The following is a 23,049-nucleotide window of genomic DNA, read 5'->3' as shown; positions in this document are numbered from 1 at the left end:
CTTTGACCTACTTCGAAAATAACTTACAAGAAAGTAGTACACAGCCTAATTACTCAGTATAAAGACTTAAAACTCCCTTAAAGTGGCTGTCTTTAGAAACTATATAGGAGAAAGGAGACAACTTTGTATAGACAATAAGAAATATGAGTATTGTAGACTCATTCTTTATACCCAAGTATAGGAGATCCTAGAAAATCTAAGCTTCACCTTTCTAATTGCTGTCCCATTAATCATAGCCAAATAATCCCCACTGTTTCTTATATACTCTACTCCCTTAGATCTTTTCTATGCCATTTGCTGCTTTGCTTTGCTTTTTTAAGTTACCCTAACAAGATATATTATAGCCCTATGTGATTTCCACAGGGGACCTCTGCCCTACACAGATGTCCAAAAGAACATAATTTTACTCACCTTTAATCGTCTCACCATCTCCTCTTTAGATATTTTATCTGAGATTTCCTTGACCCCAGGAGGATATGTAATTTTTCCATCATTGGTCCTAGTCTTTGAATGAGCCATGACAGAAATATTTCTACCCCTAAAACAAGAAAACTATTAGATGCAAACCAAAAAATAGATATAAACATTCTTAACAAACATAAATGGTAACCTTCCCCACCAACCAAAATTTGTAACTACCTCCTAATTTACAGTAATTTACTTAACCATTTAATGAAAATCACTCTATTGAACATTTCCCAAAATTATTTTTAGAAAAACATAACTTATTTTTACTTTCATTTCCTCAGCGGCAAGCTTTGTTATTTGTCCTAACCCTCCAACTAAAAATAATAATAATAATAACAGTAGTAAGCTGGAGAAAAAGAATAAAAAATAAATACTTTTTAAAAGCACCACAAAGTACTCAAACTAAAACCTAAGAGAAAAATAGGAATCCAGGGAAGTAAGTGGGAACACTGGGACATTATAGCTACTTATACTCTGAAAGCATTTTTCATTTCTGACAAATGTGGGATTCAGTTTTGATGGTCTTATAGGGCAAGGGGAACAGAAGTAAATCTGAACATATCAAGGCAGACAGTCAAATAGGAAACTCTCCTGACATTAATGTAGGCCACCACCCTACCAAAAGAAGATATACCTGCAAAGGAGAGGGCAAACTAGAAATTAACACCTCTTTTCCCCAGCTCCCCCCCGCCCCGGGAACTGCTGAGAAGGCTGCCTTGGTGCTGAACGGAGAAAGGCAACACGAACACAGGGAAGGAACAGGTAATTAGTTTTGGCCATGGGCCTGCACACTTGCTGGGGTTGACATGACCTAAGTGGCCCAGAGAATCTCAAAACATGAACTCAGAGACCCCCAGTTAATATTAGCCCCAAGCACCTAACATAATTAAATCCAAGTCCCGCCTAGAGAAGGGTGCCTTCATCCTAAGTATCAAAGAATCCCCACTATGATGCTTCTAGAACAATGAGCAGTATCAAGTCAAAAATAACCAAGCAACTATGAGGGAGAACCAGCAGAAACACCAGACAACAAAGACAGACACAATTTTTGTGTCTATCAAAGACTGTAAAACCACTATAATCTTAAAGAAATAAGACAATTCCAAAAATATCTACAGGAAACAAAAAAATTATAAAGACTAAACTAGAAGATTTTTTTAAAATAGAACTTCTAAAAATGAAAAAAGTACAATTACTGAAATTGACAACTCAACAGGTCAATGTATTGGCAGATATGAAAAACCATTAAAGGCCAGGTAGGATTGCTCACGCCTGTAATCCGAGCACTTTTGGGAGGCCGAGGCAGGCAGATCACTTGAGCTCCGAAGTTTAAGACCAGCCTGGGCAACATAGCAAAACCCCATCTCTACAAAAAATACAAAAATCAGCCAGATGTGGTGGCACACTCCTGTAGTCCCAGCTACTAGGGAGGCTGCAGTAGGGGAGTTGCTTGAACCCAGGAGGTGGAGGTTGCAGTGAGCTGAGATTGCACCACTGCATTCCACCTGTCTCAAAACAGAAAGAATGAAGTGAAAGGTCAGAAGAAATTATCCGGAGTGCAACACAGTGAAACATACAACTGAAATACATAAGGATAGAAAGGCCTAAATGTAGCCTACAATTCATGGAAGCTATAGAGGAAGAAGAATGAGAGATTCATTCATGGGATTCATGAGAGTACCAGAAGGACTAGATTGAAGCAGAGGACAAATACCTACAGAGAATATCATAAAATACCAACCTACAAATTCAATAAGCCAAACAGGATTGAATTTAAATTTAAAATAATAATAATTCCAGAAAACAAAATTTAGAGCACACACAGTACCTTAAAAGGAACAGCATTTAAACTAACAGGTGACTTCTCAACAGCAACAACGTAAGCCAGAAGACAGCAAAATGTTATCTTCAAAGTGGAGAAAGAATATAATTGCAAATCTAAAGTTTACAACCAAGGAGTATAATTTTTAAGTGCAGAGTAAAACAAGGGCAAATTAGCCAAATGAAAACTAAGAGGTGTTAAGTATTTCTATATAAAGTACCTACAAAGTACCTACAACATTGCTTAGCACATACTAAGTACTATATGTGTATGTATATACACAATCAGGTTAAAAGATTTTTAAATTTCAACATAAACACCTTAAAAGACAATGAAAAATGTGGATACATGTTGAAAGTAAAAGGATGGAAAATTATGTCATGCAAACACTAAAATCAGTTAAGCTAAATATCAAGTTAAAAAAAAAAGATAAATAGGCCCCAGATTCACACTGTGGCATTTTATTTCCGCAATAGAAACGTATAGTTTGTCCACCGTAAGACATATAAAAAAACGTTCACAGCAATACTATTCAGTTGCCAAAACAGAAAACACAAATGACCATCAACACTAGAATGAATAGCAACTTGTAATATAGTCACACAATGGGGGCAAAAAAAAAAAAAAAAAAAACAGCCATGAGAGTGAATAAATCATTGCCTCACACAATAATATGGATTAACATTACAAACATCTGGATGGGCATGATGGTTCACATCTGTAATCCCAGCATCTGGGAAGGCTAAGGCAGGTGGATCACTTGAGCCCAGGAGTTGAAGACCAGCCTGGGCAATACAGTGAGACCTCATCTCTACAAAAAATAAAAATAAATTAGCCAAGCATAGTGGTGTGCACCTGTGGTCCCAGCTACCCGGGAAGCTGAGGTGGAAGTCCTGCTTAAGCCCAGGAAGTCAAAGCCACAGCAAGCCATGATCACACCACTGCACTCAGGCCTGAGTGACACAGCGGACCCCGTCTCAACACACACCACACACCCACAGACCCACACACACACACTAAAGTGAAAGAAGCCAGACACAAAACACTACATAAGAGTATGATTACATTTATAAGCTCAAAAACAGAGAAACCTAATCTATGATGGTAAAAGTCAGGACAGTGATGTTTTGGGAGACAAATGTTAACAGAGAAAGGGGTGAAAAGATACTTCTAAGATGCTAGTTACACAAGTATTTTCACTTTGTGTGAAGTCATATAGAGCTAAAGACATAAGTTTCGCACTTTTCTGAATGTATGTTATACTTCAACAAAAAGTTTAACAAAACAGATAACAAGAAAAGCTCCAGACATTTAAATTTTTTAAAGCACTTCTTAATAATCAATGAATCAAAAGAAAACAAGCATAGGATCAACGAAGTCAAAAATCATAGGCCAATCTTATAAATTTGGTAACATTTGAAAATGTAGATAAAGCTGAGAAACTACATCTTATTACCAAAACTAACTCAAGAAAGAAAAAAAAAAAACGATTAAGAAACAAAATCAATAATTAACAGATCTTTCCACAAGGAAAAACATCCAAGTCTAGATGGCTTTACTAGTGAGTCCTGCCAAATAAAGGAAGAAATATTTCCCATGTCATATAAATAGTTCCAAGAAATGAAAAACAAGCGAATCCTTCTCAACTAGTTTTAAGCAACTAATTAGCATAACTCTGACAACAAAACCCAATGAGAACAATCTCATGTAGAGGCAACAAAGCAAGACCTTGCCCCTACAAAAAAATTAAAATGAATAAAAAATTAGCCAAGTTGAGGTGACAAGATCACTTGAGCCCAGGAGTTCAAGGATGCAGTGAGCTATGATTGTGCCACTGCACTCCAGCCTAGGCAACAGAGAGTCTAAATCTGAAAAAGAAAAGAACAATCAGAGAAAATAAATCACAGACAAATCTTAATCATAAATGCAAAACTCCTAAACAAAACATTAGGAAACCAAATGCAGCAATATATTCGTAAGTGTTTATCCCGGGAAGGCAAGGTTAAATGCATCACATCAACAGGCTTAAAAAGAAAATCATATTTAAATTATATACTAAACAGATTTTTTCAAATCTCAATAAATTAAGAAAAATTTGGTAAATTCAACAACTCATGACTGTAAAACAAAAACGAAACAAGAAACAAGTTTAGTAAACTAAGAATTGGGTGAAAGTTTCCTTTATCTGAGAAAAGTAGGATGCTATAAACACCCTACAGCATAAATAATGTTTATTGACAATCCATTGAAAGCTTTGTGTTCAGGAACTACAGGAACATACCTACTACCGTCACTTTTTTTTTAATTTGACACTGCAATAAAGATGCTAATCAACAAAGGAGGGAAAGAAAAAGAAATAAAGGGTATAAGGATTTAAAATGAACCAGTCATTATTCACAGATGATATGTTTATGTACATAAAAACTTCCAAAGGATTTACAGATAAAACATGTGAATTATTAAGACTGAGTTTAGCAAGGATGAAAAGTAAAAAACATCAATATAGAGATGTTCCTCAACTTACAATAAGGTTACGTCCCAATAAACCTATTGTAAATTTAAAGTATCGTTAAGCCAAAAGTGCATTTCTATCATATGTCAAGAAGCATACCAAATGTGTATTGCTTTCACACCATCATAAAGTCAAAAAACTGTCCTAAGTCGAACCACCATAAATCAGGGACATCCATAACAAGCATAAGTCACCAACAGGTAACAACAGGTAACACAAATACTTAATGGTAAAAGACTAAATGCTTCCCCTTTAAGATCAGAAACAAAGAAAGCATGTCTACTCCCAGCACTTTTATTCAACATAATACTAGAAGCCCTAGGCAGCACACAAAGAAACAGAAAATAAAAAGCATACATATTGGAAAAGAAACTGTCCCTACATCCAGACAACATCATTATCTACACAGAAGATGCCAAAGGAATCTACAAAAAATAAACTACTAGTTCATCAAGGTTGCAGGATACAAGATTAGCATCCAAAAATCCGTGTTCCTCCTGTGATTAGTCATACATCACTTAATGATGGGATACATTCTAATAAATACGTTGTTGGGGAATTTTACTGTTGTGCAAACATCATACAGTGTACTTACACAAACCTAAATGGAACAGATTACTACATACCTAGGCTATATGGTATAGCTTATTGCTTCTAGGCTACAAACCTGTACAGCATGTTACTGTACTGAATACTGTAAGCAACCGTAACACAATGGTAAGTATCTGTGTATCTAAATGTACCTAAACACAGAAAAGGTACAGTACAAATACAGTATTATAAGCTTATGGAACCACCATCATATATGCAGTCCGTCACTGACAGAAAAGTTGTGTGGTACGCAACTGTATATGAAAAAAAGTGGTAGAGATAACAGGAAAGAACAGAGAGAATACAATAAAAAGTTCTGAAGACACTTTCATATCTATGTTTTTTAAAAAGGACACTGTACCTATATTTCACACCATATACAAAATGAATTCGAGGTACAGTAACAACCTAAATATACAGGCAAAGTGTTAAAAGCTTTTAGAATATGATACAAGAGAATAGCTGCATGACTTCAGGTTAGGAAAAACACTGGCAAGAACCAAGTTCATAGTTACATTCCTTCAACCAAAGAAGGTACTCAGCCAATGCCTGGGACAAAGCGCTCCAGGGAAAGATTGATAAATGTGATAGGCTTCTCTTCCACTGAGTCTGGAGTGGAAGAAAGTCTCTCTGCCTTATTTCAGAGACAAAAGTTGTTCATGATTCATAAAAACAAACACATGAATATGGCCACAGACCACAGCTACACAATGTAGACAGAGTGACCTTGTAAAATATACTCATCCATGTAATCAAAAATTTATCAAGCACCTCATATACAGAACACAACAGCAGAAACTACAGAGCAAAACACGTAAAATGGGTCTCAAAATCCATGAAGAGAAACAGACATTCCCCTAAATAAGTGAATCACAGTTGATTCTGAAATTATCCTAACAGAAATAAACAACAAGCTTGGAAAAAATAAGACTGAAAGAAAAACCACTTCTGTAAGTGGACAGGGGTAAAGTGGTAATAATACAGAGAATAAAAAGACAGAAAAAAAATTCTGAATAAATCTGAGAGAGCAAATTTCAGTTACTGGACCAGAAGTGTGACTGAAGGAAAAGGTGGAAGGAAGAAAAAGGAGCTAAGACAGGAAAAAGAAGAGACAACAAAGAGGGAGGTTACTCAATTTGCACTTCAGTCTTATAAACAGCATTATAAGGAGAGGTTTGAAACATCTCTGTGAATATACACAGGTTGTTTTTCCTCCGAGTAAAACATACTGGCCCTTGTCTACTAAGCAAACTCTATAGACCTTAAAGTCTCATTTCAACTTTTTCTGACCTCAACCAGGCAGAGCTAGGCTCCTCCCCTACAGCTAGTCACACTTTGAACCTACTACAATTAGCATGTATCACATTGTATCTATTGTACTTATTTCTATCTTTGTCTCTCCCACTACACTGTAAGCTCCTTAAGAAAAGTAGCATATAACATTTATGCTAGCATCTATCTGCTAGCATCTATCGTATATAATAGCTACTATCAGTAGGAGGCACTCAGGAAATAATGAATGAATGAATGACCAGAACTATTCGAAGAAATTACGGTTACAGCAAAAAGTAGAGCTAGACATAGGAGAAATTAAAACAAGTTAGAAAACTACTGCAAAATTCCAAGAAAGAAGTAATGAGGAACTGACTGTAGGCAATGACTACAAAACAAGAAAACTGATTGAAAGACTTATGAATGATTATACCAGAGAAGCAGAAGATGATTATAAGATTCAAAACCTTTGTTCCTAGAAAGCCATTTATTTAAATACTTAGAGAATTTGCTTCGTGCAATATACTAAGTACTAGGAATGCAACGATGAGCAAATGTACAAGAAAGAGCTCTGCCCTCGTTGTAATGGAGATGGGGGAAAACCCAGAGAGAGATTAAGTCTTGGGAAAAATAAAGTTTGCTCCAGAAGGCAACTGTAGATTATACATCTAAAGTTCTAGAAAAAAAGTGTAAAATGAGAAAATATTTTTAGAACAATTTATTGTTCGTGCTTTATGGGTTTACAAGATGAGTAAAGAAAATGAGTAGGGTGAGATGAGATACCAACACTAAACCTTAATGAAATACCTATAGTGATTGGGGTGGTGGGAGCCCACAGGGGAGATAAAGAAGGAAAACAGAAGAAAGTCAAGAAAATGGCTTTAGAAAAATGAGAGTAATTGTTACAAAAATCTAGGGAAAAAATGTTTGAAGATGAAGGGGTGATATACAGTGATATTACAAAAACCTAGGCAAAAAAGTTTGAAGATGGAGGGGTGATATATAGTGATGATTACCCTCAGTGAAAACATACAAAATGACCTCAGCAAATACTCCCTTGAACTTGACAGGATATTTGAGAGAAAAGTGTCCAGAGAATGATGGGAATGAATACCAAATTACAAGATAAGAAAAAGGTGAAAAGAAAAAAGAGGAAGCAGAAAAGGAGCAATGCAGAAGAAGAGGGTATCATTAAGTCAATGAAAAACAGGTATTGATACAGACCTGCTCCTTAAACAGAATGTCAAATAAATGATTTGACATATAATAGTTCCTTTCATCTTTGGGGAATCTCAACTATTCACCATTAAGGTAGAGCAAACAAAAAATGAAAAATAACTGCACTTAGAAAATAGTCATATAAAACTGGCCTGTATCAGACTCTATTTTATAAACTGTAGTATATTACAGAGAAATGTGGGTTTTTTTGTTTTTTTGAGACGGAGTCTCACTCTGTCACCCAGGCTGGAGTACAGTGGCGCGATCTCGGCTCACTGCAAGCTCTGCCTCCCAGGTTCACGCCATTCTCCTGCCTCAGCCTCCCGAGTAGCTGGGATTACAGGAGCTCGCCCCCACGCCTGGCTAATTGTTTGTATTTTTTTTAGTAGAGATGAGGTTTCATTGTGTTAGCCAGGATGGTCTCGATCTCCTGACCTCGTGATCTGCCTGCCTCGGCCTCTCAAAGTGCTGGGATAACAGGCGTGAGCCACCGCACCTGGCCAACAATGTGCTGATTTATCAATTTCTCCATTTAAAAAATAAAAACTTTAAATTTACCACCAATTTATAGTAAAACTATAACCTAGAATTTCCCTTCTTTCAAAGGGTTATTTGAAACAAGCATTTTCAGAAAACAATTCAGTTCAAAAATTATCATATGCATATTATATTTACATTTTTATGTTCAGTATGAACAGTAAGCATAAGAAAATATTCTAATACTAGGCCACGCACAATGGCTCACACCTGTAATCCCAGCACTTTGGGAGGCCAAAGGGGGCAGATCACCTGAGGTCAGGGGTTTGAGACCAGCCAGGACAACATGGCGAAACCCCGTCTCTACTAAATATACAAATATTAGCTGGGCATGGTGGCTCATGCCTGTAGTCTCAACTACTCGGGAGGCTGAGGCCGGAGAATCACTTGAACCTGGGAGGTGGAGGTTGCAGTGAGCTGAGATCGTGCCATTGCACTCCAGCCTGGGTGAGACAGCAAGATTCCTTCTCAAAAAAAAAGAAAAGATTCTAATATGAAAGATTTTTTTAAAGTTCAAATAAAATGATCGTTAAAGGAAATACATGAGAATCTTTTAATCACACTGAGTACAAGAAAAATCAATGAAATAGTCATTCTTTAATATTATCAGACATAAACAAATGTTCATAGATGTAACTAAACAAGAGACTGTAGTAAAAAATATGTAAGATATTTTCACTGAATAGAAAAGGAAAACAAAGTACTGACTAAAGAGCAAGAGCAGTCATAACAATAAGCAATCCTATTTTTTAGTTGATTTAGGCATCCAAATCAACAAATAAAGACTGGCATCTGCCAGTTTCAAGTTGATGTCTCTTAAAAATTCAGTCACAGAAATCAAATCAAACCACTACTAGAATCCGTACTGGGCCATGTTAATTTAAAGCTGTTTTTCCTTCTGGGATTTCACTCCAGGTTTGAGGTGGAATTCAAAGGAAAACATAAGATTTTGTGAAGAGTCTGATACAACTGCAGAAGGCAGTCTTCGCCACAACTGCTACCTCTTACAACCAGCAGATGGTGCCCTCCATAAAGACAACTCTTTAGTAAACAATACTTGAACAGTGTAAGAAGTTAGGCTTACTCTTGTTGAGGGACAACCAAAAATCTAATGGGAGTTTTTCCTAAGAGAAAAAAGGCTAAGTAAATTATGCTATTCTCCCCTAAGCATATAACTTGAAAGCCCTGTTTACATATTTTCCAACTGTTTAAACAAAAAGATGCTTTTTTCAACATACAATTTTTGACTAATCTACCATGCAGCTTGAATTAATCTTTATTAATTCAAAATCAGTGTATTTATGTTATTCCTTATTTGTTCTGGTAAAACAGAGTGACAGTGAATACTTTAGGAAGTATTCTAAATACTTCTAAACACTTTAGAAACTGGACCCTTTCTTTGAATACATATTTTTGTTAATGCTTATTTGTAAAAGGGCAAACATGGTCACTTGCCTACATCATTTTTTAAGGACCATCAATGTTATGGAAGATAGTACAGTTTAACTGGCTCAAACAGAAAACGAGCCCCAGGCCCTGGAATATCTCGACCTGCATCAGTGTCTAACCGCACAGAAAGTGTTCTGTTAAAGCTCTTTAAAGTAATTCTTGTATATTAATAGTGATAATCTCTCTCATTTATTGAGTGATTAGTATTTCTCTGGTCAGTCGTCAACTCGATATCCCATTGTAGGGGCTGGGGGGGGGGCAGATAAAATTACGAATTTGTCTATTCACGTCAAATCTCCAACACACATTCTTGTATGCCACCGCCCCCGCCCCACGCCCCCATGTAGACTGCTGCTGCTTCATTGAGAAAACAGAAGCACCATCAAACGGAAACCCTCAACCTCTTATTACCCAATTTACATGCCTATGTACATTTGCACCCATTCCCTTCCTTCCCTCCTTCCCCATTCAATTTACATGCCTATGTACATTTGCACCCATTCCCTTCCTTCCCTCCTTCCCCATTCCTTCCTTCCCTCTTTCCTAATAACAGAAATAGCCCTCCTCACATCAAAACACTAACCCCTTCATAAGCACACAAAATCCCACCCTCTACTCAGAGACTTTTACTTGATTAGTTATCTCCTCTTTCCCCCGTACCAGCATGCTCTGTGTCTACTACATACTTTCTCTCAGCATTCAAATATATTCTGTTATTGGATGGATGGAAGGCATTCAGGCAGGAAGGGAAAAAAAATACAACATACCTGCTTAGACTACAAATACCTCCCCTGCCTCAGCTATTGTCCTCTCTCCCAAATTACCTTCACAGATAAGCTTCTCAAAGAGTAATCTATACTATCTACTTTCAATTCCCATTCACTATTCATATTAATCCAACCTGGCTTCCAAACAGTTCCCCACCCACACACTCCGCCTCATCAGCAAAATGCTTTTGCCGCAGTCACTAGCAGATTGCAAAAAATGACAACAAATTTTTCCATTCCTTGTATCTACACCCTTATAATGTGTGACTTTGCTGCTCCTCCCATCAAGAAATAAGTGTTTTTTCAGACCTAGAATCTGAGATGGCGTTATGACTCTTTTAGGCAATGGGACATTGAGAAGTTTAGTAAGTGTTTGTGCTCTGGGTTAGCTTACCTACTGCTCTTGGAATTCTGCTATGGAGATGTCGGCAAGTCCAAGCTATCCCAATGGAAAATTAGAACGTATGTGCACAGAGGCACATTGTCCCAGCTATGGTCATCGTGAACAAGCCAGCCCTAGCCAAATCACCAGGTGACCACAGAGGCATATCTGTAGATGCATAAGCAACCCCAGCTAAAATCAGCTAAGCCTGGTCCGATCAGTAGAACCACCCAGATAAGCCAAACCCAAATTGCCAATATACACAATTGGGAACAGTTGTTTTCAGTAATTAAGTCTTCAGGTGATTTGTTATGCAGTAAAAGCTAACTAAAAGTCATCTGTTGACCTCTATGTTGCCAAATCAAGTGAACACTTTTCTAATCCTTATTTTATTCATCTCAGCAGTATGATACACAGTTGACCGCAGCCTCCTCCTTGAAACATTATTTTCCTTTTGTTTCTACTAGTAACACATTGCCTTTTCCTGATTTTTTTTCCTACCTTACTGGTCCATTCCTGTCTCCTTTGTTGATTTCTCTTCTACTCAACCTCCAAATATCAGTTAACTCATCAGAGCTCAATTCTCTTTTTACTGTTTATGTTCTTCTCCCAAGGCTTTTGCCCTAAGCTTTCTTTTAATACATACTTCATAAAGATTTCTCTTTTCAACTCCAGTCCGCACATACAATTGTCTACTTAACATTTCCACTTGGGTATTCTCAAAGATACCGCGAACTCAAGATACTCAAAACTAAACAAAATGTCTCCCAATTTTTTTCTCCCTCCAAAAAAATCCTCATTCTTCATTCCTCTCCTTCTTCAGTGTGCGTTGCCTTCATGTACCCATTTCTTCCTCACAGTTTTCTGGGAATGAAGCTTGGCAATTCCCTTTCAATATTTACAATCAACAATCAAGTCCTATAAATGCTACCTTGCAAAATGTAAATGAAATCAACCCTTATTTAGCCATTACTTCACCACAACATAAATCTATACCACATCCAATTCATTCTTCAGGGAACAACCAGAATGATCTTAATAAGCTAATCTCTTCATATCACCACCTTACTTAGAATTCTTAAATAGGTTCCCACTGCCCTTCGAATAAGTTTCAAATATACTAATCTGCCCATTTGCTCATACACTCCAGTCACATCTCTATTTCTTGAAGACACTAAACCAAGATCCTTCTGTCTCAGGGTGTGCTATTCCTTCTGCTTCAATAAACTTTTTCTCTTCTCTAGCCCTCATGCCTGGCTAACACTGCTCTTTCAAGTCTCACCTGTCAATCAGGGAAGCTGTCCCAAATCTACTCAGTCCAAATAAAATCTCGACTACATGCTCTCACACCACCCCTGCACTTTTCCTTCAAAGAATTTATCATAAATGCAAATAGAAATTCTCTAATGTGTTTCCCCTTCTGAACTGCAAACCGTATGAGAAAAGTTTAGGGATCCTAATTTGTTCACTGCTACATACCTAATGCATAACACAATGCTGGTTAAAAAGGAAAAGCTGAATAAATGTACTTACTAAGATGAACTATATAATTATGCCCATTTATAAACGAGAAAACTGAGGTTCAAAGAGGTTAAACAACTATGCTAAAGTTATCAACAACTGAACTTAAATTGAGCCATATCTGATTCCCAAAGCCTATGCCCTTAACCTAATGGTTTTCCATCTCCGGTGCACTGCTGAATCCTCTAATAATCAGACCCAAACACTTCCATATGAAAAAAGCTCCATGAGGAAATTTACATGCCGAGTTTAGTAACAAATGCCTTAACATTACAACATAGTGCTAATTCTGACTACTATCTCTGTAAGCATTTCTGATACTTTATATACGTAAGCATGGCAGCTTTAATTTTTTAAAAACAGATCATGGTCTTCAAAGCTCTTTCATGCACACATTTTCCTTCAAAATTCTATAAAAGTAGGAATTATCCCTATTTTACAGATGAAGAAAATGAAGTTCAGAAAGCTGACAAACTCACATACAGTCACCCTGTAGTAAGTGGCAGAGCAATGACAAGAGGTCAAGTTTTCTCGTTTTTACTTCAGGCTCTTTAGGGAACGCTGAATTGGAAATTAAGAATCAGAATACTAGGCCGGGCGCGGTGGCTCACGCCTATAATCCTAGCACTTTGGAAGGCCAAGGCAGGCAGATCACGACGTCAGGAGAACGAGACCACCATGGCTAACACAGTGAAACCCCATCTTTACCAAAAATACAAAAAAATTAGCCAGGCGTGGTGGCGGGCGCTTGTAGTCCCAGCTACTCAGGAGGCTGAGGCAGGAGAATGGCGTGAACCCGGGAGGCGGAGCTTGCAGTGAGCCGAGATGGCGCCACTGCACTTCCAGCCTGGGCAACAGAGTGAGACTCTGTCTCAAAAAAAAAAAAAAAATCAGAATACTAAAAATCGGAGCGAACTGAACAGAAACAAAAACGTTAGCCCAGCCAGAAACTCAAGGCACAAAGATATTTTAGCTTAATTAGATGAGTACAATGGCACTAATTTAAAAAGCCAGACCGGGCACAGTGGCTCACGCCTGTAATCCCAGCACTTTGGGAGGTTGAGGTGGCCAGATCACGAGGTCAAGAGATCAAGACCAACCTGGCCAACATGGTGAAACCCCGTCTCTACTAAAAATACAAAAATTTGCTGGGGGTGGTGGTGCGCGCCTGTAATCCCAGCTTCCTCGGAGGCTGAGGCAGAAGAATCACTTGAATCCAGGAGGCGGAGGTTGCAGTGAGCCAAGATCACGCCACTGCACTCCAGCCTGGCACCAGAGCAAGACTGTCTTAAAAATAAAAAGACAGGCCAGGCATAGTGGCTCACACCTGTAATCCCAGCACTTTGGGAGGCCAAGGCAGGAGGGTCACCTGAGGGCAGGAATTCTAGACCAGCCTGGGCAATACAGTGAGACCCCCCCTATCTCCACAAAAAAAGAAAAAAAAAATGTAATTGGCTGGACATGGTGGTGCATGCCTGTAGTCCTAGCTTCTCAGGAGGCTGAGGAAGGAGGATGGCTTGAGCCCAGGAGTTCAAGGCTATCATCAAGTTACTGCACTCCAGCCTAGGTGGCAGAGTAAGGCCCTGCCTCTTTTTAAAAAAAAAAAAAAAAAGGCAGTAAGAAGTATTGCTGACGTTGTGAAGAAACTGGAACCCTCATATTTTATGGGAATGTAAAATGCTGCAGCCATTTTTGAAAAACGTTTCACAGTATCTTAAAAGGTTAAATGTTGGCTGGGCGTGGTGGCTCATGCCTGTAATCCCAGCACTTTGGGAGGCCGAGGTGGGTGGATCACAAGGTCAGGAGTTAAGAGACCAGCCTGACCAAGATGGTGAAACTCCATCTCTACTAAAAATACGAAAATTAGCCAGGTGCAGTGGCGGGCACCTGTAATCCCCGCTACTCAGGAGGCTGAGGCAGGAGAATCACTTGAACCCTGGCGGTGGAGGTTGCAGTAAGCTGAGATCGCACCACTGCACTCTAGCCTGGGTGACAGAGTAAGACTCTGTTCTCAAAAAAAAAAAAAAAAAAAAATTAAATGTAAATTTACCATATGACCTAGAAATTCCCCTTCTAGGTGTCCAAGAGAAAACCTATATCCACACAAAGACTTTTACCAGAATATTCGTGGCAGTATTATTCATAATGCCCAAAAAGTACAAACAATCCAAATGTCTATTAACTGGTGAATGGATAAACAAAATGATACTAATTGGAATAAAAAGGAAAAAAGTACTGAAACAAAAGTGAACCAACTAGATTCTGTGCATGTACATATACATGTGCACATATTGGTGAAGGTGTTATAAAAGAAATTGGGACCAGTTAATCTAAGGCTTTAAGTCTCTGATAAGGAGTCTGGTCATTATCATATAAGGCAGTTGTCATTTTTTTTCTTTCTTTTCTAAGAAATTTAAAGAGAAATGAGATTTGTATTTTAGAGAATTTCCAAAGACAAAGACATACCAGCTAGAACACAGGAAGACTGCGGGAATCTATGAGGGACTGCAAGAGGCTCACTGAAGCAGTAACAGGAAGCTCTGAACAATTGGAAGATAACATAAAAGTATTTGAAGAGAGGATACAACAGAAAACAGAAGACAAGTATAGTTTAGTAGGAGAAAAGAGATTGAGACAGAAGTAAAATCCAGGAGGCATTGCATAACACTACAACGTATCTCTTTAAGATGACAATAAAATGGACATAAAAGTACCACCCGTATTGATATGCAAGGACCCAATGTACCATACTGTATACAGGACAAATGAGAGTACAACTGTTAATTCTACCTCATTAAAAGTAACACAGTATCCATAATGATAAACAAATATTTAATTAACAAATCTGCTTACAAAGTTATGTACCTTGAAATAAAATATTAATAATAAGTAAACTGGGGGAAGGGTTATAAGAAAAATTAGGATGTCAAGTCCACCAAAAAGTTTAATTTGATAAGTTTCTCAATAAATTTCCCTATAATGGGGAAAACTTAACAAAATCATTATAGTACACAAACACTTGATATATTCCTGAAAGACATTAGTTTTGAGGGACTGCATACGGATTAGTATTACTAAATCTAATCTAAATCTAGTCTCACTGATTACATCTAACTTATATGCTTCCTGGCTAAAATCAACAACTTTGTTGGGTGACAGTGTTGTCCAAACACGGATAGCTGGTTTTGTTTTTGTTTTCTTAAACAGTTTTATTAAGTTATAATTCACATATCAAATAATTCATCTTTTAGAGTGTACAATTCAATAGTTTTAGATCTAATACATTTATTTTTGGCTTAAAATATATGTAACATAAAATCTACCATTTATAAATGTACAATTAAGTGACATTAATTATTATATTTACAATATTGTGCAACCACCACCATTTCCAAAACTTTTTCATCACCCAAAACAGAAAAAAACTTGTAATCAACAAGCAATAACATCCCATGACCTCTTTTCCCCAGCCCCTGGTAACTTCTACTATCTGTCTCTATGAATTTGCCTATCCCTAAGTACCTCAAGTAAGTAGAATCACAGTATTTGTCCTTTTCTGTCAAATTTCACTGAGTATATTTTCAGGTTCATCCTGTTACAGCACGTATCAGAGCTTAAATTCTTTTGAGTAGCTGGGACTACAGGCGCGCGCCACAACACCTGGCTAGTTTTTTGTATTTTAGTATAGACGGGGTTTCACCATGTTGGGCAGGACGGTCTTGATCTCCTGACCTCAAGATCCACCCGCCTCAGCCTCCCAAAGTGCTGGGATTGCAGATGTGAGCCACCACGCCTGGCCCAGAGCTTCAATTACTTGTATGACTGAATATTATGTGTATATACCACATTTTGTTTATCCATTCTTCTGCTGGTGGACACTTGGTTTCCATTCTTGGCTATTGTGAACAATGCTGCAACAAACATTGCTGTACAAATACCCATTTGAGTCCCTTTTCAAATCTTTTCAGTATACAGCTAGCGGCAGAATTGCTAAGTTTATGGTAACTTTATGATTAGCTTTTTGAAGAACCACCAAACTGTTTCTCACAGCAGCAGCTAGCTACACCAGCAAATGAGGGCTCCAATTTTTCCACATCCTCTCCAACAGTTATCTTCTGGTTTTGTTTTTTTATAGCCATCCTAGTAGGTATGCAGTCTAACCTCATTATGGTTTTGATTTTCATTTGCCTAATGATTAACGGTGTTGAGTATCTTATGTGCTTACTGGTCATTTGTGTATCTTTGGAAAAATGTCTATTCAAGATCATTGCTCACTTTTAAATTAGGTTGTCTTTTTGTCACTGACTTGGAGTTCTTTGTATATTCTAAACATTAAATCCTTGTTAAAGATATGACTTGCAAATATCTTCTTCTGTAGGTTGTATTTTCATTTTCTTGATAATGTCCTTTGATGCAGAAAAGTTTTTAATTTTTATAAAGTCCAATATATATTTTTTATTGTTTCTGCTAATAAATTCAGGGTCATAAAATTCTACTCCCATATTTTCTTCTAAAAGTATACAGGCTTAAATCTTATATTTACATCATTGATCATTTTGAGCTCATTTTTATGTACTATGTGAAGGAGAGGTCCAACTTAATTCTTTTGCATGTGGAAATCCAGTTGTCCCAGTGTCATCTATTGAAGATATTCTTTCCCTCTTTGTTTTTAATAAGGATATCCTGGTTCCTCCTCTAGAAATTTTGATTCAGCAGGTGTGGGGAGAAGTTTCAGATTCTGCTGTTTTTAAGGAATGTCTCAGACAATTCCTATGGTCAGACAAGTTTAGAAAACAGTTTAGAACACAACTTCAGGTGCTCAATTCGTGTTGTAAAGAAGCCAAAGAACTTTTTATTTTCCCTTAAATCCTGGCTTTGCCTTCAGATACATATTCCTGGCCTATACTATATCCAACTGACAACTTAGTTAAGAACTCCTAATTTTCACAAAAGAACTGTCAACTTTACTGCACCTTTGATCTCTAAAACATTGGGCTCTGCCAAAACAATACAATCAAACTTGCCACAATAGACTCAGATCATTCATTCTTTCAACAACAAATATTTATTGAGCACCTATTATATCCCAGGTACTGCTGACTGGGGAATATAACCGTAGGAGAAAGCCAAAGATTACTGTTCTCATGGCATAGCTTGTATTAAAGTTGAAGGAAAACAGACAACAAATGTCAATGCGTGTGTTAGATAATGTGAAATGTTAAGAAAAATAGGGGCCGAGTGCCACAGCTCACGCCTGTAATCCTAACACTTTGGGAGATCAAGGCGGGTGGACTGCTTGAGCCCAGGAGTTTGAGACTAGCCTGGGCAACACGGTGAAACCCCACCACTACAAAAAACACAAAAAAATTAGTCCCAACTAATTGGGAGGCTGAGGTGAGAGGATCACCTAACCCTAGGGATGTCGAGGCTACAGTGAGCCACGATCCCGCCACTGCACGAGCAACAGAGTGAGACTCCATCTCAAAAAAAAAAAAAAAGAGTCAATAGGGATGGCCAGGTGTGGTGGCTCATGTCTGTAATCCCAACACTTTGGGAGGCCGAGGAAGGTGGATCACTTGAGACAGGAGTTCGAGACCAGCCTGGCCAACATGGTGAAACCCTGTCTCCACCAAAAAAAAAAAATACAAAAATTAGCTGGCCATGGTGGTGCATGCCTGTCATCTCAGCTACTTGGGAGGCTGAGGCAGGAGAATGCCTTGAATCCGGGAGGCGGAGGTTACAGTGAGCCGAGATGGCGCCACTGCACTCCAGCCTGGACAAGAGTGAGACTCCGTCTGGAAAAAAAAAAAAGTAGGGGAGAGAGCTGTTTCAGCTTGCAAAGACTGGAAAGGACTCTATGACAAGGTGACATTTGAGTGGAAACCTGAAAAAGAATGATGATAAACCATGCAAATACCTGAGGGAAGAATACTCAAGACAGAGTGAGGCTCAGAGATTTTAACCTTGCACTATCTACTACCCAACTATTATCAAAGAAGGCCAGAGAACAATTATATTTCTGAAGGATTTTTTAAAGAAATCCCATTCATCACCTCCTCTAGATCAGGGCTTCTCAACCTCAGCACTCTCAGGTTTTTTGCCAAAAATTCTTTATTGCAAGTGGAGGTCAGGGTGCACCTGTGCACTGTAGAATGTTCAGTAGCATCCCTGGGCTCTGCCCACTAGACATGAGTAGCACACGCATACCATCACCACCCCCAGTTGTGACAACCAAAAACGTCTCCAGACATTGCCAACTGTCCCCTGCAGGGCAAAATCACCCCACACTGAGAACTACTGCTCTAGGTCTGTTCTTACACTCAGATTCCACATAGGAAACCCATAAATGGTCTTCAGGAGGTCTATGAACCATCTATAGTCATCTAAAAGAGTATACAGAGTTTGCATGCATGTGATAATGTATATTCTTCTGGGGAGATGGATCAGAGCTTATGGTGTATTCTCTAACATCTATAGCCAAAAAAGAAAGTTAAGGAACACTGCTTCTAATATCTCAAGGATGTTGAAGAACAACACCTGGAAACTCCAAATTTGAGCTATATTTGTCTTGGCCCCTACATTCACTTTCAGTTAGTTGAATGCAATTGGGTATCTTCTTTCTTTTCTTTTTGGCTTTCATTAAGTAACCCATTAAAAGCCTATGAACTAGTCACTGAATTTGCTGAAAGATGTTTTTGGAAAATCATCAACTCTGATTTTATTATCATCCATACTTTTTAACAAATGAAGAAAACTGGGACAAGGGAAATTCGCTGATTTTGCCCAAGATCAGAAAGTTCCCAAATGGCAGAATTAGAACTACATCTTACCTGCTTACATGGTTATATGGCTGGAAATGGCCACAGAGGCACACTCAACTTCTTGGTTTATTTCAAAAATAAACTATAAAAGCCCTGTAAGGTACAAAACCAATAAATCAAAGGGCATAAGATGAATAAGAAATATCAACCATAAGATGAAAATTGTCTAAGAGCTATTGAGGAGAAGCGAAGCTTTATGTGACATCTGCATCCTCGCTGAAACCTAATAGGTCAGTGAGTAATGTAATGGATAACTCTATCAAGAATAAGCACAGAAGTGAGTTTTAGTCACCCCTTTTTATCCCTCAATGCAAGCCAAAGTACAATTCAAAGTACTTAAAGTATGATTCAGTAGAAAACATTCTACAAGAATTGTAGCCAACACAAGGTATCCAACGGAGCCAACACATGGTATCCAAATATACAAGAAATGCAGCCAACACAAGGTATCCAAAAAGCCAGTGATCTCAATATCTGGTTTGACCTAGAAAAAAAGGAAAAGGTTAAAAAAAAAAAAAATCGAACAACTCGCAATGATTCGTCAAACTTATTTTAATCATGAAACAAACTCTTCTAGCCAAAACATTATAACCACGTGCAATATATCAAATAGGTTAAAAGAGAGCTGCTCTGGCTGAATTGAGTGATGGGTATTCCAATAGCCCCAACTTCTCTTGTCAAGAAAGTTCGCAGAGAAAAATTTGAAAACCAGTGATCTGTCAGATGTTATTGGACATGTGAATTATTACAGCCTTTCTGAAAAGAACTATGTTAATATCTATTAAATTTTAATGACATATTCCCTTCAACCCAGCAATACTTCTCTTCCAATTCTCACAAGAATAAAAATGTCAATATAAATGTACCAGAATATTTATCTTAGCACTGTTTAAAAAAGTGGAAAAAAAATCTGACATCGAAAAGGGAACCACAGCTACATGAAGTGTGGTAAATCTTTACCATGGAATATTATGCAGTCATTACAAAGAAAAAATATAACAGTATTAGCCAATAATACTAATATACTAATGAGTGGGAAAGGCATTATACTCAAGTGTGTATGTGTATGCACATGTGTGGGTTTAACAGTATTTTTGGTAAAACAAACACTACTATAACATGCACCAAAAAAGTACCAATTGGGCAATAAAAAACACCAAAAAAAAGTAGATAATTAAATTAATGGGAAGTATAGAGCATAATTTTTTTTTTTTTTTCTGAGATGGAGTCTCGCTGTGTCGCCCAGGCTGGAGTGCAGTGGCACGATCTCGGCTCACTCCAACCTCCACCTCCCAGGTTCAAGCAATTCTCCTTCCTCAGCCTCCGAAGTAGCTGAGATTACAGGCACCTGCCACCACATCCGGCTTGTATTTTTTGTACAGACGGGGTTTCACCTTGGCCAGGGTGGTCTTGAACTCCTGACCTCAAGTGATCCACCCACCACAGCCTCCCAAAGTGCTAGGATTACAGGTGTGAGCCACCACACCTAGCCCAAAATTATTTGTATTATTATTGCAAATATGTAAAAATGGAATATAGAAATGATTTGAGCTTGGGATGGAAGAAAGGATACATCTCTTGTAGATATGTTATTTCAAAGTATTTGTAATAAAGTATTTTTTAAAAGCAATCCTTAAAGAAAGAAAACTAATAATCTATAGGTATTATGGATTGCCTATCCTTCAAGGCTGTTCTCTATTAACATTTTTTTCCCTTAAAACTGAACTTTAAATGAAGATTGGGCAACAGATCTATTCTAGACTATATACTCTGGCAGGAGCCAAGAGAGTAATTATTCTGAAATGTCAAAAGTGCTTCTGCTTTTAACAAGAATACAATCATACAGTATCACCCTCTTTCCTCTTCCTTCTCCCCACTAACCTCTTTCTCTCCCTTCTTACTCTCTCCTCCGCCTCCCACTGTAAGATCTCAAACGGTATGCAAGAATTCAATTAGATGACCCAACTCTCATCTCCATCCTCATCCCACCTTCCAGATCTAAAACTCTACAATTCTATTATCTTACTATATCATGTACTTGCAGTTTTTGGCAATCCTTAATACTTTTCACTCCAACAATATTAAATATAATCTGTTCTTTAAATATTCATTAATGCAATTACTGCAATTACTAATTTGCAAATTAATTTTTCTCTTTTTTCCTTCATTTTCCCAGGAAAACAAATCACAATGGAAAGAACTGCAATACAGAAAATGGTTCTGCTAGAAAAAAGATATTTCTTTTCAATCCCCTTGCAAACATAAAAAAATTTAAAAACTTTCTTCCTAAAAAAGAGTAAAAAAAAACCCAGGAAATGAACTACATATTTTTAAAGTACCATTCAGAAATAAACTATAAAGTATATACTGTCTTGTGAGATGCAAATAACTCAACAGAGCAGCTTTGTACAAATATCTATAGCTAATTCTACAAAGTCGACTCCATTTCTCTTCCATAAAATGTAGATAGCATCCATCTGCTTAATTACTGTACAGACTGTAAAGCACTGCACCTGCAGTTACCAAACTGTAAAACAAGACATCTCAGAGCCCCCTAGATACCACAGCAAATTCACAGACATTGGGGGATATTTTAAGTTCTCAAGGAAAATACAGCTATTCTCAAGATCTGTCAGACACCAGGTAAGCTTACCAGCTCAAGGTAGTTCCATTTGAACATGAGATCATTGTTCTACCTTCTTTTTGAAGGTAATATATCTTTGAGAAGCTAGGTTTTGGGGCAGCTGATGTGATAAAAAGTACTAGATGGAAATCAATGGAAAACAGGAAACATAGGTGGCAGTGTTCAATCTGATTCCAAGACTTAAGAACTTTGCATATGCCCAACAGGCACACACATCAGATCAGTAAGCATATGTCATTATTTAAGCATAAAAAGGGAATGTTTTTATTTGATTGAACATATAATTCTTAAACCATAAATACTTATTAGGCTACTTGTATCTAACTAAAACAGAACTGTTATGTATTCTATTTTGGCTCCATGAAAAAATGATGAGACACTAAGGACACCATGAACAGAACATTTGGGAATGTCTCACTGTACATTTATAAGGGATTCTCATAGATGTAAGTTGCACAATTGTACAACATCTTTACTCTTTCTTCACTGCAGACAAGGCAAAGAAAATAAACCATCAAGACTGAAAACATGTCAAAAATGAGTAGGATGGTGACAGGAGGCTCATCATCACATTTTGCTCTGAAAAGCAGGAGGCAAAACTAAAGACTGACTACAATAATTAAAGAAGAAAAAATTCCCAAATGTTGCCTATTTCATGGTTTATTTAAAGACAAGGTCAAATTCAGCCTTAAAACCTTGATTATCTAACAATGGTTTTCCAATACACTTTAGCAGATGAGCCCTCTTTTCAAGCCAAATCTCCCCTAAATTCTAAGTTACAAAATACAGAAAAAGCAAAGTTCTGTTTGTAGTTGAGGAGGAACATAAGACCACGGTCTGGCTTATCTCCCTCCACACCTGTAACTGCATTCACAGGGGCCTCTAGCACTTCAACAACTCAGTAGGGAAAGGATTATGGGTGCCCCAGACCTTCAATTAGAGCAGCTCAACTTTACAAAACATCTCACTTGAATACTGGTCTGGGGCTGGGTGCAGTGGATCACGCCTGTAATCCCAGCACTTTGGGAGGCTGAGACACATAGAT

At 37.7% G+C, this 23,049-nt stretch overlaps 1 protein-coding gene across 13 annotated transcripts in view; it reads right to left on the bottom strand.

Annotated features, from left to right (window-relative positions):
- PDS5B (PDS5 cohesin associated factor B) overlaps positions 1 to 23,049 on the bottom strand; it is a 189,614-nt gene that overhangs the window by 124,954 nt on the left and 41,611 nt on the right. For 6 of the 13 annotated variants that reach the window (XM_055244893.2, XM_055244895.2, XM_055244899.2 and 3 more), the window contains exon 2: positions 412 to 538. In XM_055244893.2, the coding sequence (XP_055100868.1) occupies positions 412 to 519 (108 nt within the window). In that variant the 5' untranslated portion in view covers positions 520 to 538. Of the gene's footprint in view, positions 1 to 411; positions 539 to 19,369; positions 19,454 to 19,652; positions 19,840 to 23,049 lie in introns of those variants that run through there. The other 7 variants (XM_063619276.1, XM_063619278.1, XM_063619282.1 and 4 more) reach the window with 3 other exon arrangements.

This window comes from Symphalangus syndactylus, chromosome 15, assembly GCF_028878055.3.
Source record: "Symphalangus syndactylus isolate Jambi chromosome 15, NHGRI_mSymSyn1-v2.1_pri, whole genome shotgun sequence".
NCBI classification, from domain to species: domain Eukaryota; kingdom Metazoa; phylum Chordata; class Mammalia; order Primates; family Hylobatidae; genus Symphalangus; species Symphalangus syndactylus.
Note: the sequence above shows the minus strand (reverse complement) of the source record. Positions and strands in the feature narration are given on the sequence as shown.